At 40.0% G+C, this 17,575-nt stretch overlaps 1 protein-coding gene across 2 annotated transcripts in view; it reads right to left on the reverse strand.

Moving 5' to 3' along the window:
• Positions 1–17,575, reverse strand: part of SLIT3 (slit guidance ligand 3) — a 480,366-nt gene that overhangs the window by 95,351 nt on the left and 367,440 nt on the right. For both annotated transcript variants that reach the window (XM_017825656.1, XM_017825657.1), the window contains 4 exons: positions 11,206–11,349; positions 8,505–8,648; positions 3,942–4,105; positions 1,598–1,730 (listed from right to left, as the gene is read on the reverse strand). In XM_017825656.1, the coding sequence (XP_017681145.1) occupies positions 1,598–1,730; positions 3,942–4,105; positions 8,505–8,648; positions 11,206–11,349 (585 nt within the window). The remainder of the gene's footprint in view (positions 1–1,597; positions 1,731–3,941; positions 4,106–8,504; positions 8,649–11,205; positions 11,350–17,575) is intronic.

Below are 17,575 nucleotides of genomic sequence, written 5' to 3' on the forward strand. Positions count from 1 at the left end.
ACGAACACATAAAATTTCTTGCTTCAGTACCTGCAGCCCATCTTTTGGTATAGATACAAATAAGGAGCTCAATTTTTGTTGGTTGAGAGTGAGATCAGGATTGAATTTTGAGACAGCTGGGACAGATTCAAGGTTATATTTGCAGAACATGAAATATTCAAAGCCAGGCAGTCCATGGCTGACAGTGTTCTGCTGACACATTTCTGGATGGAAAGCAGAAAGCTGCACTAGAGTTTTGCACAGCCAAGAGGTTCCTACTGAAGAAGACAGTCACGTAAACTCCTATGAACTCAAACTGCTCAGTTCCAGGCTATTGCCTTATTTGCCAAGAAACAGTTAAGAAATATAGCAGTTTTCAAGAATGTGAGATTAATTTCACTCTTTTTGTGAAAGTTACGTTGTCAGTGTATCAGATAATATCAGTAAAACTCAATATGCAAAATTCAAACATAGAAATTCCCCGGTGTGGCAGTGGAAATCAAAGTAACATCTGTGACATCTTAGTGTTGGCAAGTCCCATTTGAATGCAATGAAACCCGAACAAGAGCAGAGCAGAAACCACCTTGCAGGCTTCTTACCACTGATGGCAATATATAAGAGAATACAGGCCAGGATGTGGCTTTTAATGCAAACCACTATTAAGCATGCCCTGGTCAATGGTGTTCCAAGGATGTATTCATTAATGCAAAATTTCCATGTTAATTTGAGTTACCACAAGCACATCCAGTACCCTTCTCATTCAGCAACAATATTTGACTACAAGACTGGTAAAAAGAGTGTAAACCCCATTGTCCCACTGTGAAGGGAGTAAAAATAAGCCTAGATACTAGAAAATAGCAGAATCAGATTTTAATTCATTATAAAATTCACTGAACATACAACTAACTCAACCAATTATTTTCACATAGCAATGCTGATGAGATTGTAACAAGTTTCAGTAACGACTCACCTGGGATAGATTTGAATATGGGCCTAAAGGGGAAAAGCTCAGTATTTCTACTGCCAACTGTTTAAGCCAAGCAGTTCCACCAGTGTTATTTTCTTTCCATGGAAAGAAAATCCAGTATAAAGTAGATGAAAAGACAACAAGGAAGATGGTTCTCAACTAGGATGAATTCACTTTACCATATAATTTAATTGTCTGTTATTTTAGCCATTTCATGAGGTTTGGAGAAAAGAATTCCTTGTTTCGATGACCAGCTTTCTTTTTCCTTTTTTTTTTTTTTTAATCTCCTCAGAGGATAATTAGCTCACAGCTGCGTAACTCAGGAACTTATTTCCACCATCCCTTCAAACTGCCTGTTGTGAGCTTGGGCTTTGCAGAAGTGCTACAGGATTACTTGATACTAATATATGCATTTGTTCCCTACACCCAGAATTAATGGGTACAAGGACAGATAAACCCTGTTCCCATTACAGAGCAATTTATTCAGTCAAGGGACAAATAAGTACAGAAATTACGGTCAGAACATATGGGGAAGCACCAAAGCACAAAATCACTGAAGTCAAAGGCAAACCCCCCAGGGACCTCCAAAGCCTCCCTATGATGTAATTTCAGGAACTTCTGATGAAAGGGGCGAGGTAAAAGGTAACTCACAGCTCAGTCACGTCCTTGGGAATTCCTTTGGGCAGCATCCGCAGCCCTTTGTTGCTGCAGCGAACCACGGAGTCCACACAGGTACACTGGGAAGGACAAGGAGGTGAAAGCAAGCAGCTGCTCTCATCATTACCTGCACAGGGAGAGAGGTGGAATACGGGGAAGTGAGTTTTCCAGCCCAAATCAGGCTCTTTGGAGATAAAGCCACTGACAAGGACCAAGGAGGGACACCCCTGAATCCATGGGAACCATCACGACATTTTAAAGTAGATCCAACGCTTTGGGTCAGCCTTCATACAGGCAACATGACCAGTTCATAAACTGAATAGTCATACTCTTAAGGAGAATCTACTTTGTAATTCTGCAAACTGCAGCCCAATCAGTCCTGTGAATCCCAGATCCTTCCCCCACCCACAATGTCCCAGAGGAAATGGAGAACTTAACCATTAATTTAATGAATTACGACGAATTTAAGACCGTCATTTAAGATGCCCTTAAATTCATCTAGACACATGATATTCACTACCTACCCTGCTTTAGGAAGACTTTTATAAAATTCAGCTTTTAGATGTTTATTTTTTATTTTTTGAAGTCAGCCTGGCACTTTGTTTATCATCTGAATTGTAAAGCCTCATTGTTTTTGACAACGATAGCCAGGCAAACAGCAACGTGAAGCAGAATACTCCCAACTGCTGGCAATCCATCTGTGCACACATAAAAATACCTACTTTCTCCAAAAGCGGTTTCAAAGGTCCATAAACAGCAGATTAAATCTTTTAATTGAAGAACAATAGGGTTTCTGCAGAAGAAACCGGCTCTTTGAAGCTAAGAACATTAAAGCATGGATTTTCCCCAAAAGCAACAGGCTTTGCAAAACACAAGGCACATGCACGGTGCAGGATCACGATGCACACGAAAGGAAACACTTAGTGGCACATTCCTGGGATGACAGGGAGAGGAACCACAGGACTGTGTGTGAGCACAGGCAGCCCGGGCTGCCCAGCACAGACACAGAGCACACAGCCTGCCCTTGTTGTGTGCTGCCTGGCTCTGCCTTTTAACTGATGCAAGGACTAATTGAGGCAGATCTGTTCCTTTCTTCTCTCTGCTGGAGGCACCCACAAGCACTGAGATTAAAGAATAAGACTGGAAGCCCTGATATAAGATAACAGGATGACCCCGAACTGCACGGGTAGGGAATCATTTGCATTCAGAGGGCTGGGGAGGCACCACCAGCCTACAGAGGAATAGGGATGACTTCTTTTTTTTTTTTTTTTTTAACTTTTCTCCCCAGCTGAGCTTAATGACTGGAAACAAAATTCAAAGTCCTTCACAAACCTGCAGAAAGAGCACGTTTTTTCAGCATATTTAATTTCCCCCTGTGTTCTGCATTTCACACCCTGCCACCACCTACCTTTCATTCCCCAGGGCTCTGAGTGACTGAATGACAGAGAAAGATCCCAAGTGTGGAATGACATCTTGTGCACAAGGATTTTTCTTTTTTTCTCCCAAGTGTAAAATGTCATTTTGGGGACCAGGATTTTTTTTTTCCTCCCAAACTAAAAGTAAATGATTCTTTAATGACTAAACTTGGGTGCCTTGAACTCTGAGCCCAAGTACCTGGGCCTGTTGCCAGATTGCTCACTAGGATAGAAATTAATTTTTACTCTTAGTAGGAAACTTCTATCACTCTTATGGTCTCTTTAGAGCTATGACTAACTGCAGCTCCAGCCTATCTGGTCTTAACATGCTACAAGTCAAGTTAGCTGTGCAGTCATCAGGTAATTTTCTCCTCACTATTTTCTTTAAAATCTGCTTGATCAGAAGTCAAAAAAAACTAACTGGAAAATGAAAGAAATGTCAGGATATTTTCTTTTAAATATAGACCCAACAAAGTATTAAGCATCACTGAGTCATTTAAAATAATATCTAAGGTTTTTTTTTAATTCCCTGTATTCATATCTGTTACTGGTGACCCTGAACAGTGTCCAAAACTAAAAGACTTTCCAAACAAGCACCATTCCCACTGGCTTCAGAGTGTTAACTAAGTGTATAAATAAGGAAGTGGAAGGAAGGCCCAGGATTATACACAGGATTAGATAAAGCAGAACATTTGTCTATAGTAAATTCATTTTTATATTTAGGTGCAAATAGTATAAATTCAGTAACTGGAAACCAAGAATAAAAATAAACTCCTGATAGAGAACAGTGATCATCTCTAGGTGGCTGTCTTGTTCATCACTAAACTGAAATGTTTATCCTGCAGTACTATTTGACATGAAGGGACATTCTCACAGAGCTGCCAACATTATCACAAATGCCAAAATTAATTGGATTTTCTTACCGTCACAGGTGAAGTCCTGGACATCTACATCTTGGATTGGAATGTCCTTTAAGAAAAAGGGTTTCAAGCAGCGTGGATTTCCACTGACAATTCTCTTCTTTCTCAGCCATTTTCCCAGCCAGGCCAAATGGCAGTTACAGTTAAAGGAGTTGGCCAGCAAATTACTGCAAGGGAACAAGACACGAGTGCATTAGAAATGAACATACAGAAATACTGAAATAACTGCACAAAGATGAGGGGCTCCAAGTCCAAGCTCTTCCCTGCCATCTGTTTCTATGAGATCCCTCCTCCATCCTTCAGATCAGGGAAGTTCTATGTAGGTTTTATACAAGGACTAGGATTGTAACTAATATCTAAATATATAGATATATTTATAAACCGAAGTACTTGCTGTTTCACTTGTAAAAAAGAGGAAGTTGACTATGTTATGTACAGAGAGAGGGAGAACAAACAGCTTCAGTCTGAGGATGCCTCATGGAAGAAAAAATGAGCTGTCAGAGCTTCTGTATGGAAAATGAAGTATCTAAACTAACACTGATGGAATTTGCATGTCATGTGTGAATATGTCTGAGAGTTATTATTTTGGTAGTACAAAAAGATGATAATGAAATTTCTTTAAATCAAGAATTTCTTTGAGACAAGAAATTATAAGGCCCAAGAAACAGGTACTGCAAATGCAGGTGTAGTAGCTGAAGATCTTGTAAGCCTTCACTTGCAATGCACTTTCACAAACCTAAAGGATTTCAGCCAAGCAGTTCCTTCAGAAAACAATAGTGCTGAAGACAAACACATATGGCTCCACTGAGGTGTGGCAGCAAGAAAACAAACCCAAACCAACTCCTACATTCTATAGGTTCTAGGCCAACTTCACAGAGCCACAATATGATTTACAGCTGCTCTTGGCACTGCAGAACAGCCCATTTCAGTCACTGCTGTAATCACACACGTGGATCTAGCACAGGCTATTGGACACCGTGGAGAAGGAGAACTGGGGGGGGAGCAGAAAACTCAGCAGAATGTTCAGCAATAACAACACTGAACCTGCTTCAGGCTGAGCAGGATTCAAACCTGCCACAGAGAGGTGAGAAAACCAACAGGTTACACGGGAGCTTTCAGACAGAAGGTGCAGAGAAGCCCTGAAAGCACTACTCTAATTCTAGCTGCTTTCCTTCTGAATTGTTTTCCATTTTCTTGAAATCCATAATGGGACCACATGCAGGATGCCTTGTGTATTTTCCACGCTGATCTACTTTGGCACGAACAGAGTGCTCGAACCAAATGTCTGAACCGCCAACGCTGAGGGAGCCAACGAACACTTCAAAGGCCATTTGTTCCACTGGTGGAAGAGAGTGAGATCATGTTCACAGAACTACCTCCGTGACACAGAGCCTGAGAATTAAATAAGCCACAATTGGAAACAAACAGCAGGTGTGTATAATCAGGTTTCTGGAATACCAGCAGCTCTGGGTTGTAAAGAACATTTTGCACATCCAGAGAGCATCTCACTGAGATATATCAAAAAGTTTCAGAAACATTCCATCATTTAATTGAGAAAATGCTCCAAAAATAGTAATTATCCTTGTCTAGAGAGGAGAGACTGCTTTGATTTAATGTGCTACTGCTTGCTAGCTGAGCAGCAGTAACTATCCACAAACCCTCATTTTCTTCTTGGCAAACACAGGTTAACATATGACCAAATTCATTAAATCCTTAGGTTAGAATTTGGATTATGCTTTTCTTAGGAAATAAGAAAGAAATAAATGGGTTGCTACACATTAAATTAATAAATAAGCAAATCTACTATTTTGGAATTCAAATAACTCTGGGCAAAAAAGGACAAATTTATCTTGTCAGCAATTGCATGTCCTTCTGCTACTTTAGCAACATCTAAATTTCATCCTTTTCCAACTGCAGAGCAGTGATTTTTTTGCTTTAATGCAGTGTACATGCCTATACATAAATGCTCTTTCCATGGCAAATCTGTGATGCAACTTTTGATAAAAACGTAAGATCAAAGCTCTCTTTAAAGTATCACATTGGAAAAGAGATTCCCTTCCTGGCTTGAAATGTAAGGTCTGGAAAAGCTGATTATATGCAAAAGCTTTACTGTCCAACCTGGCTATTCAAGTGGAGTTCTCAAATCACCAACAGTAATGTCAGGCGGACAAACTGACGTAAAAATTCATCATTAATAATCAGAGTTCCTCCACGTAAGATAGGGATTTAACCACTCAAAGAGAAATACAGCAATCAAACTTCTAGCAGAGATGTTGTACTATCATTAAATTCAGGAGTGTTTACTCAAGGACACAGACGTATTTTTAAAATCAAGGGGAAATAGAAGTCTTGACGAATAAAATATGCATATCCTACTACAAATGTCTCTTCAAAATTGCAAAGAAGCCATAGAATATTAACTATTTAAATGGATTCTAGTGACCTGTTAAAAAAAACATGCTGAAACAGATCTGGGTGTTTTTGAAATTAGGCTGGAAATATATTCTGGAATTCAGATTAAGTTTATCCTAGAACACTGGCATGTTATTCTGATGAACCAGTTATCATTCTGGCATTAGCTCCGTGCACCTATTAGAATAATAATCCATGGAAAACCAGTTCTGCTTGCAAATATGTCCACTTGGCTGTGTAAGGACTGAAAGACATGACTGAACTCTCTGTATGCACAAGTACAAGCACACTTCAAATTAAGATGCTACACTAGCAAGTTTGACTAATAAAAAATAAAAACCTGCTATTTTTTTATCAATAACTTACAAAATAAATGTTCTTCCCCTATTGAAAACCATTAGTCAGGGTATTACTGTCAGAGCTGTCCGTGTTTTGAGAATATCAATGAGGCTGAGTCACAAGGAGTAAGAACAATAGGAGCAACATTTTTTAGTGCTGTAAGTATGCCAATATAAAAATGGAAATGGAATTTTGCAGGAATTTTTGGCTCATATCAATAGATGTAAAAATAAAGTCATTACAATACCCAATTAACTCCCAGAGTGTGGGCTGAACAGGAAAAGCAGTCATACTATCAAACTGCAGCAATGTTGTCATCTAATATATCCACCTACAACAGAGAACTGCTGGGAAATGAACACAGCTGAATTTTGCATTTATATGTGAAAAATCACTATAGCCTTAAACCAATGTCTAAAGAAGTCAAAAGCACACCTCTTCTGTCTGTAGATCAAATACAGAATGAAAATGTGCCGAAGAACAAACTTTTTCATCAAGACACAGCCAGGAACCAACAGGATTACAAGTCAGTGCCAAAGCAATGCATTCTAATTAGCAGCAGCTTTAATTGCTCTTGCTAGAAAGTGCAACAGTCTCTTTTCCACAGCTGAAAAAATAAGAAAATAGGCTACTAACAAAACATGACAAACACAATTCTATGCAAGACTTTACAGACTGACTCAGAGAGTCCCAAGTACAAAAGGAATCGTGGAAGGAAGCACAGAGACAACTGTACAAGGAGCAGGCACTGCCTGCAGCACAGTGAGAACAAGCTTTCAGCAAGTACCACTTGCCTTGACCAGTGACTTGAAAACAGTCAGTAAAAACAATCTGCTTGTTTTCCTCTTTGTGTCCATCAGTTTCAAGGAGACTTTTGGGATTACAAAACGTAAATGGATGAAGAGTCTGTGTTCCTTATGCTGCACGGAGCTAATGCCAAAATGATAACCGATTTTCTGGTGAAAAGTTATAACAACAAAATGAAAAGTGTGAGCAACAAAGTAGCTGAGATTCAACACTCCTTTCTTCCTCCAAATATGAAGGAGAATGCTTTCCAAAGCTGAAATGCAATAGCACCACTAGTTTATTTTGACTGGACAATTAGGCAGTGTTTCCAGGACAGACAACTTCCATTAACAGCAACACCAGGGTCCCCACTCACAGCTGGAAACAAAGGGCAGACTTTCTTTCCATATTTATCAGTCTGCACTTTATTAAAATGGACACACTACAAAAAGCATTTAAAAGTACGTAAGAAACATGGGACATACTCCAAAGGAGGAATGAGAAGTATAAGAGAATTAACAGAAATCCTGGGTTGGGATTTTCAAATTCACATTCAGTAAGATTTGATTGTTTTGTGTTCTTCAGTTGTTCTAAAAATCTAGGCATTAGCTAGTAGATTTCTTCTGATATTTAACTAATTTAACTGAAATCCAAGAAAGCTGTTCTCACAAAATCAGACTCTACTGAAACAAAAGCAGCTTCAGGGAGCTGAAGTGTACGATAAGCTACATCTTTCTGAATCTGCAGAGGTTGTTTTATGTGAACTTCTACTGCACATTGCACTGGGCTATGACACAGCAAAACCCACAGTCATCCTGCCTGAGGCTGCCAACCTCCAAGTGTTTTCAGCCACTCCAGCTGAAGCAATTCAAATGTGTTTCTAAATCACACCTTGTATCCCCCAAACCTGGGACAAAGTTTTCTTTCCCTGAGTAAGGTTTTCGATACAAACTGCAAGGTTGTCTTTTCAAGAGGAAAGCACAGAGTAACAGCAGCATGGCATGTTCATGCCATAAAAAGATGACTTACATTGTAGACAAGGAGACCAATGTGCTGAAGGCTCCAGGGGTGATAGTGCTGATGTGATTGTCATACAGAGAAAGGAGCCTCACTGAGCTCAGGCCAGCAAAGGTGTCGTTGTTTATACAGCTGATAGAGTTGCTCCTCAGCATCCTGCAAGGATTAAAACAGGGAATTAGGAACTGCTGGGAGGGGGTATAATTTCAGGATAGGAGGCCCTTTACCAAGGGCATCAAAAGAGGCTTTGGAAAGCACTCTGTTTTTACTGATTGCTGAAGGAGAACACAGCCAGAGGAGGGCTAGATTCATGTAAACACGGTCTCATGAATTTAAAACACATCTCTTCCACACAACATTAGAAGCTGATGGGGAGATCCATATCTGAATGCAGTATGTAATTACAATTATGACTAGTGACAAACTTGAAATAAAAATTAAAGGCTCAATTTAGTAAATATCAGAGTCGGGATAATCATAAGTCAGGACGTATTTCAGAATTCAATTGAGAAAGACTCCCAGAAGTGTGTGACAATAACAATATTAGTTGCATTATTTCTGCTACTATCATGGGTGTTTTTTGTAATCCACACTGCAAGGGTATGGAAGGGAACAGCATCCTCAGCAGAAATCAAGGAATAGCTTAGGAAAGATTCCCAGACCTAGCACACGCTCTGAAATGTCATTATCATCATTAATTGAGAAGATGAAAAACAGTAATCATCCTATAAAATGATTTTTGCTCAGTGCTTGTACCAGATGAATCAGTGCTGTGTTTTGGAAGATACATCTCTCGGAGTTGTTATGGTAACAATGAACTCCACGATAGAGCCCAATTAATCTGAAAGACTGGAGTATCTTGTTTCACTCCATTGCAAAAAAGGCTCATGTGTATTTGTTACACTGTGTGCCAATCAATAGCTGGGTCTGTAAACACCACTGCACTGTTGTGATTCTCCTACTTAGGTGAGAAATTATTCAGTAATTAAAGCAAAAATCCACAAAATACATGCAGCTCATGCTGCTGTTCCAGTGAATTGATCCTCCAAATTGAGGAAGCTTAAACATCTTGGTATCAAACTCATGCAGCGGACAACAAAAATTCAGGCTCCCTGAGGAGTTTGGATTTAAATCTCAGATTGGTGTCTGCCAGTTGGGCATTTAAATGCTACATCAGTGATACCTAAAAATACCAAACAGAGATTAAACATGGCTGGGAAGAAATTCAGGGCCATCATGTTTGAGGGCTGAACACGATGTTGCTGTTGCATTACTGCTCTCTGTGTACAGTCCCCATCAGAGGCACTGCGGTCTCAGTAATTTTGGGATTGCAGCTGGGGTGAAACTGTGCCAGGAAAGACTCACAGGGCACAGAGACACACACCTGACAGGTGGAGTACTAAGCTGTCCGAAAGCCAGGTCAAGACCACAAGCTCTACAACGAACAGGGCAGTAAATGAGGGAAGTAAGGCATTCAGTAGGAAACATTTCCCCAACTCTGTAGGTAACACAGAACTGCAAGATGGGAAGGCCAAATTTGGACACTAAAATACCTTGCACAGTGATTTATTACATTTCAGAAACAGTCTTTTATAAAAACTGGACCATGACCCTCAGGAATGTGGCCCCTATGCAGTAGATTACTATTCTAATGCTGAAAGAAAGTCAATTAATGGATAGCAATATGTGCCCCTCAAGCCAAACCCTTTGGTTTCATATCATGGTTCACCATGCACCGTGTGCCCTTCCTGAAAGAAAACTTATACTCACAGATCCTCATATCATGCTGTGTATATTTAGACTGCTTTATCAGCTGGGGGAAATGTAGGTCAGGTCAGCAGGATAGCTTGAATGTTAAGTATCTTTTTATTAAAAAATGCTGAATTTTGTTTAGGAGCACTGCCACGGGCTGCTTTATGGCATAAAAATTAATTTAATATCTATGGGCAGTATTTTCAAATCCCTTAGTAAAGTGCATACATTAAATTAAAGAACAGATGGCTGTAACCACAAAAAAAAATGTTAAAGGAACAGCAAAAGTTCCATATTTGTCATTACAGACCAAAGTCCTTGAAATGAAACTTGAATTTCTTTTTATGCTTGACTAAGGGCTGAAGTAATTATGCCATACCTTGCAACATAAGAAGCATTTCTGGCTAATGAATAAATTGCAGATTTTAATTGCATTTTGATTCCTAGAGTCTATTTACTGACCTCACCTGGTCAGGTGCTTGCTTCCTAGAGCAGGGCAGACTATGCAAGAGAGGTACTTTTCACTTTACAGTGAGTGCCCACTACCTCTGTCAGCTCCTAGCCCACTATGAGGCTTTTCAAAAGCAGATCAACAATTCCAATTTGGGTGGAGGAGGAGTGGGAGGATGGACTAAGAGAGAGCACACAGTCCCACGTGCCTTGTTTCCACAGGAAATAACAAGAGTAGAAGTATTAAATGATTACAAGCCCACAAATTTGGCACATGCCAGGTTCACCATCATTTTGCTCCTGAAATTCTTGAAAATCTGTTTATTTCACAGAAATAGCAGATAAATCTCAAACCTGCCCAGAACTAGAAATAAGCTGAAGACTTCACAACCATGCTGCAAGACCCAGCAGCAGCACTTGTTGTCCAGTAACAGGTATTTCAGCAGGAATCACTGACCTCGAGCAGCCCCAGTGCACTTAGAAAGGAACAAAGGCACATCTTTGCACTTACAAGGTTTTGAGCCCCGTGAGGCCTCTGAACATCCTCCCATGCACAGATTCCAGCTGGTTCTCTGTCAGAATCAGCTCCTGCACTCCCGAAGCTCCATCAAATGCGCCTTCTCGGATCTCCTTGATCTTATTGTTGCTGAGGTTTCTGGAAGGACACAACCAGTCACAATGAGAAAATTAGTGGTGTTTCATTCCAAACATACATCACCACACTGGAAGGAGGAGGATAGGAGGAATTTGTGCCTTTTAGTGGTTATCTAAAGAGATATTCGTTCAGCAAGGAGAGTATCCAGAAACCACATCAAATGCACAATTATATCAGATACATCAAGATAATTTAAATTAATGGAATTACCAGCTCTTTAGCACCTCATGTGGTTCTTTCTTATACATGTCTCTGAGATATAATAAGTGAGAGTTTCTAACATCTGATTCATGTCCATGAAGGAACGGACAAAGCCTGGGACTGTGTTCTCATCTGGCAAGAATCAGCTAATGTTACTACCATTGAAACAGTGTCACACGTGGAAATATAGACCACTTTTATTTAGTGCATCTGATACAAATTCTAGTAGGTGCACTCATGAACTCCCAGGCACTTAAATCAAACGCTGCCAGTCAAAATGAAATAAGTGTCACTTAATTGTCAATTCACAGCCACTGCAATACACAGCATTATTTTCTAAGTATTTACTCTGCCTATACCACCTCAAGATGTTTGCTTATAGATCAACATTGGAAAACTTTGATCTACAAAGTCAAATGAAGTTCTGCTGAAATGCAAAATTAATCTTTTGAATATTTTATATTTGTGAAAACCCCGGTGAACAGACAATTTCTGAATGATAAAAGTGCCATTAGAAATGCATAAAAATAAATGGCATTTAATTATTTAAAACATTTATATAGAAGGCCTTAAAGACATTAAAACTTTGGGCCTCAGTCCTTCAAGTATCTCCCACGATGTCCTGTATAGATTATGATGAATAATCCTATTTGTTTAGGTTTATGACACGAAACACTACTCTTTGTTTCACTATCCACAACAAAAAAAGGGAAAGTGCAAGATATGTTCTTGCTCCCAAGAAGATGCCAAATTCCAAAACCATTATTCATACTGAATAGCACATTACTCCAGAAATGATCCCAGTACACACACAGCATGAGTAATAGTTTCAAAATCCAATTCCAGGTGATATAAAACAAATGACAAGGTATCAGATTAACACCTGGGCTACTCTGCTCAGAAGAACTGGGAATCTTGTTGGGATAAAAGTTGACAGAAGACATGGCAAGAGACAGCTTGGCCTCAGGTAGAAATAATATGGGCCTTGCTCTTTGCAGAAGTCATCACTTAATAAAAAAAAAAAGAAATTGAGTCTTGGAGATACGTTTCATGTGGGAAACTGGAGCACACTGGTTTATGTCTGCTGAATGACTGTCAGAGAGTGGGCCCTACAGCATGTGGCCCATCACCTCTTGTGCATTCTGTGATCAGAAAGAATAGGAGCACGCCAGCAATCGGCCAAAAATAACATAAAACCATACAGAAATACTTACATGCAGATTTTGCTTTCCAGAAGTTTAGTGCTTTGTGCTAACGCTCACATGAAGAGTTTATGTTCAGTGTCAGAGCAAGTCAAGGAAGGATATTCTGACATATGCATTTAATTTGGGGGCTCAGCTATTTCTCTGGTGGAAATGTTTATAGCTCAGCATCTCTTTTGAATGCTGGCATAAATAAATGCTCCCAGAGATCCCTTTCCTGGTAAAGATCATGCCACGATGCATATTTGCACAAAAATGAATGAATAAATAAGTAAATGTTTGAGGTGGGAAGAGAGGGCGAGTTACTTTATTAGACAGGCTGACTTTCAAGTCACAGATTGCACACTGACCTACGCTTGTAGTTATAAAGTTTTATCAGTTACTTTTTACCATCTAAAAGATATTTAGTTGCATGTATTAAAACATGGGTGTGATTTTAATGGTCTATTATATACTGAAGGCAAAAAAGAGCAAATCTTGGAGACAAAAGCTGGTCACCATCTGTAGGGGAACTGGCACCTTGATACAATGCAAACCATCTGAATTTTAATTGCTGCCAAAGAACTTCTGCAGATAGGCAACTTCACTCCTTTGAGTTACTAATGCCTGATCCTTTCAGCAACACAAAATTGCCCAAAAATATGCCAGCAGTCTCAGGAGAAGCCAGTTATATATACCTTTCCCATGCAAGAGATTCGAAAATCCAAGATTAAATGCTACGGTGAAATCAAAGTTGCAATGCAGAGGAAAGACAAGCTCTGCAATAACGAATAGGCAAAGATGACACTTCCCTGCAATCCTGCTTGGAGTGTTGTCAAAGCAGATGTTCTGCCAGCCTGGATTTTGTTATTTGTCTTCCTGAATTAAAGTTTCCCCGTATCAGAATGCGACCAAAAAAAGAAAAAAAAGGTAGATGACAACACTCATTCACCAAAAAAAAAGTTTCCTCCTAAAGTCTGAACAGTTACAATAATAAACATGAGAAATCACACACTTTTAAGTCTAGAATTGCCAGCAAAATAATCAGCTGGTACAAAGCTTGAAAAATGAAAGCACTGAAAACTTTACTTGCTCTGCAACTCAGAGACCTCTAATTCTGTCCCTCCCAGCCCTAAAAGAATCTTTCAAATGTGATCATCACATTTGACAAGGAATTGTTTTAGCAGAAAAAAACTACTGACAGACTTAACAGCAAACTCCCACTTCTAGAAAAGCCCTATCCTCTTGCAACACTAAGCCTCTATAAGGAATTCTTCTTGAAATACTGGAAGATAATGGAAAAGAAACTGAGCTTTGAGATTCCTGCCCTCTGGCAGGACCCAAATGGGAGCATATAGTCAACCTGGTCACTCAAGAAGGCTTTTTGTAAGGGCTCCCTGATTTACCCTGGTGATAACATTTAATCCTATTTCCAGACTTTTATTCTGGGCAAGAGGTCAAAATAAATTTTCAGAAAGCCTGGGTCTGCTTTATGGGGGGCTGTGAAAAGGAAATGAACAGATCAAGAAGCTATCAAGGTGACATTGTTCACACAGCTCACTTTTCAGTCAGATTTCATTTACTTTATGGCTAAAGTTTATAATAATATTATTTCTGTTGATCTCATAACTTCAACACAGAACAAGCTGGATTCTATTCAGACTTAACAGAAGCAATCCTGCTGTACCTGCTGGGTTAATGTTAACATTCCAGGGTGCTGTTCACTGCTGAGTTACTGACACACCTTCCCATCCAGAGGACTGCGAAGGCTCTGCTTGGTCTCACCTCAAACCCTGTATTTTTATCATACAAACAGCCTGTTCCAAGTGGGATTTCCCTAGGATATTTCTGTCTGCTGGTGATGTGTTTGGAATCTTCAAGTATTTGCTGGGAGGAAGAGCCCAGTGCTGTTGCATCCTTCAGGAGGATGCCGAGAAGGTTTTACAGACTTTACCAACAGTCTGGTTGGTTTTTATAGTGTGAGCTGTTTTCAGAAGCAGGATGGCACTGAAAGCCTTAAATACTACAGAGAGACAAGTGAATTGCACCCAGTGACACTCCTACAGTCATTCAGCAGAGCAGATTGATGGCCTCACTGACGGAAAAGGGAGGAGCACGATGAGCCCAAATGCCACGAACCACAACACACTCTGCAATATGATTTCCAGAAAATAAAGCCTGTTCCTGTGTAACAAGCGACAGCTGACTGCAACCTCATTTGCCACGGCAAAATTCATGCTTAGGGGAAAGAACAGCAGGTAACATCTTTTTCCAAGGACACAAACTACTTCTGCCTCCCCGAGAAATTTGAGATTCTGGTTTCGAAAGTGACTTCATGTCTGCAAACTTTATCGTGATTCAATTTTATCTGACATGTAAAATGCTTCAAATCCTGGTCTGACACTGTCTGACACTCCATACAATTCAATCCAGCAGAAATACTTACACATTAAACTTCCAAAGGCAATTACATACTAGAGGTGGGTTGGCAGTACCAGCTATTGCCAAGACAGCCTGACACTTCTTATTATAAGACCATATTATATGTTCACTTTGTAACTAAGCAAGATTTAACAGAATGAACTGTTAGATGACCCTTTCGGTTTTTGAGGTAAATATTTTTTATTGCTCTTGTTCTCAAAAAAAGAGGTCAGTCCCCTTTTTCCCCAGCACTGCATGAAGTGTGGCAGTTCACCTTTTTATTTTGAATTTGAGCTCATTGCTGATTTTTTTGCCCTGAACCAGCTGCTGGGATCTCAGTGGGAATGGTCAGTCCCATTGATTTCCTGTGGGCACAGGCAGGCTCTGGAGATGAGATGACATCTGGGGGCTGCAGCCAGATGCTCTGTGGGTGAGCATCCCATTTCAGCCAGCAAGGGTATCTCTGCTCCCTCTGAGTTGGGTACTCAGGAGGTTTTGGAGCTTGAACCTGCCTGCTGTGGCCAGAAGACCCTTCCAGGCTTCCACTGCCATGGGAGTCCCCAAGCACTGGAGGGTTTTTTCCTTGAGTAACAAGTTGAGGTAGTCCTAGGGAGTTGTGGGGTCCCCAGCATTTGCTTCATCCTGAATTTGGTACTTGCTGCAAGTGAAAGTCCAAACTTGTGGATGGTGATGTCTCCCCTCACCCTCCCCGATAAGAGACCTTGCTGTGCTGAGTGAGTACATCTCCCACTGCAAACACCTGTGAAAAGCAGAAGCTTCCAGCTCCCAGGGCTGGTCCTGGAGCCTTTCTACCTCATGGGGATAGGATACCCCCAAAAATCCAAGTCATGGAGCTGCTCCCACTCTTCAAATGCTCAGAAACACATCCTTGCATCTGCACTTTAAGCAGATTCAAAGTGCCCTTTTCTAACCTCCTTGCAAAATACTAGTGGCACAGTCCTTGGAGTCTGGAAGTGACTGTAATGGGACTTCAGCTTTCAGAGACAAGGCTTCCCTTTACACTTGCAAGGTGAGGTGAGGCAATGTGGCAAGAAGCAACAAACAGTTCACTGGAGAACCCAGTAAATTACTTCTGGACTGGGCTAAATCTGTCTAGAAGAAACTACATCAACCTTTTTATTCTACTGTAAAAAGCATCACACATAAAGACAAATTCAACTTTAGGTTAGGAAAATAGCATTATGCGTATGAGATTTTGCAGCTAATTATTGTTGATTTTTTTTTTCAAAGCCACACACAGACGTGTTAACCTTTTAAAAACCAGCAGGGTAATTTTAGCTATTTGATTCCTAAATAAAATGTGGTAACACTCTGCATTATGAATCGCTGACCTTTATATTTCTATATCAGGAATTCAATTTTGGTTTGCATTAAAATGTATTAAATCCTGGGCTGTCACATCATACAATAAGATTCAGCTTAGGAGGACTATTTACAGACAAATTGCATCACTACAGCTACATATCAGAGGTGGGGTTGGCAGTACCACTTATTGCAGAGGTGGTCTGACACTTCCTTTTTCTTTTTTTCATGTTTGCTTTATGACACAGACAAGATTTGAAACAACAAACTGTCAGATTTCCTCCTCTTTTTTAGAGGTGGATACTTTTTAGTTTTATTTTCTTTTTTTTCTGAACAAAAGAAGGAAGCTCACCTTTACCAGGAAATAAATCTAATAAAAATATTGTATATCTCAAAACTAAGATAATCTTATCTCAGTGCCAAATCTGTGACTACTTCCCTTTGAAATCTTACTGGAAAACCCCAGAGACTGTTGTATGCCACAACACACATACAGACATGGACACCTGATGGAGCTCGAGGGACAAAAGGACAAAGGTGAGAACACAAGCAAAGTCTGAATCCTTCTTAGGGTCCAATTTACAAACTATCTCAAGGTGTTCATGTTATAAACCAAAGCTACACAAGCATAATGTAATATAGGGAGGCACTAAAATGAAACACCCATCAAGAGGAAGGCAGAGACAATTCCCCTCTCTCTGGAATTATGCTGGAGCTGTACCAGCCCCTGTGCAACCATGGCAGTCTCAAATGATGTTTCTTTGCGAAGTTCCTTGACATGGATCTGTCACGAGTCCTAAACTGAAGGACAACTGGAGGGCAAGGATTCAAATACCCATTCTGATATCCATACTCCAGACATTCAGATTAATTTCAGACAACAGAGTATTACAGAGAAAAAATAAAGAAAAAAGAAAGAAAAATGTGATTTAGGCAAATGTTCTGCCACTGCAAAGCTCTGAGCTGTCTCTTCTTAAACCTAGGAAGCAGTGGAGTTTCCAGACAGATTCCTCCACCTGCTGTTTGCCTTTAACACTTGAACACACAAGGAATAGGATGAGACAGAGTCAATACTGCCAATCAAATAATGGTAAAGTGTC

Source organism: Lepidothrix coronata, unplaced genomic scaffold (genome assembly GCF_001604755.1).
Source record: "Lepidothrix coronata isolate B3197 unplaced genomic scaffold, Lepidothrix_coronata-1.0 Scaffold121, whole genome shotgun sequence".
Lineage (NCBI taxonomy): Eukaryota > Metazoa > Chordata > Aves > Passeriformes > Pipridae > Lepidothrix > Lepidothrix coronata.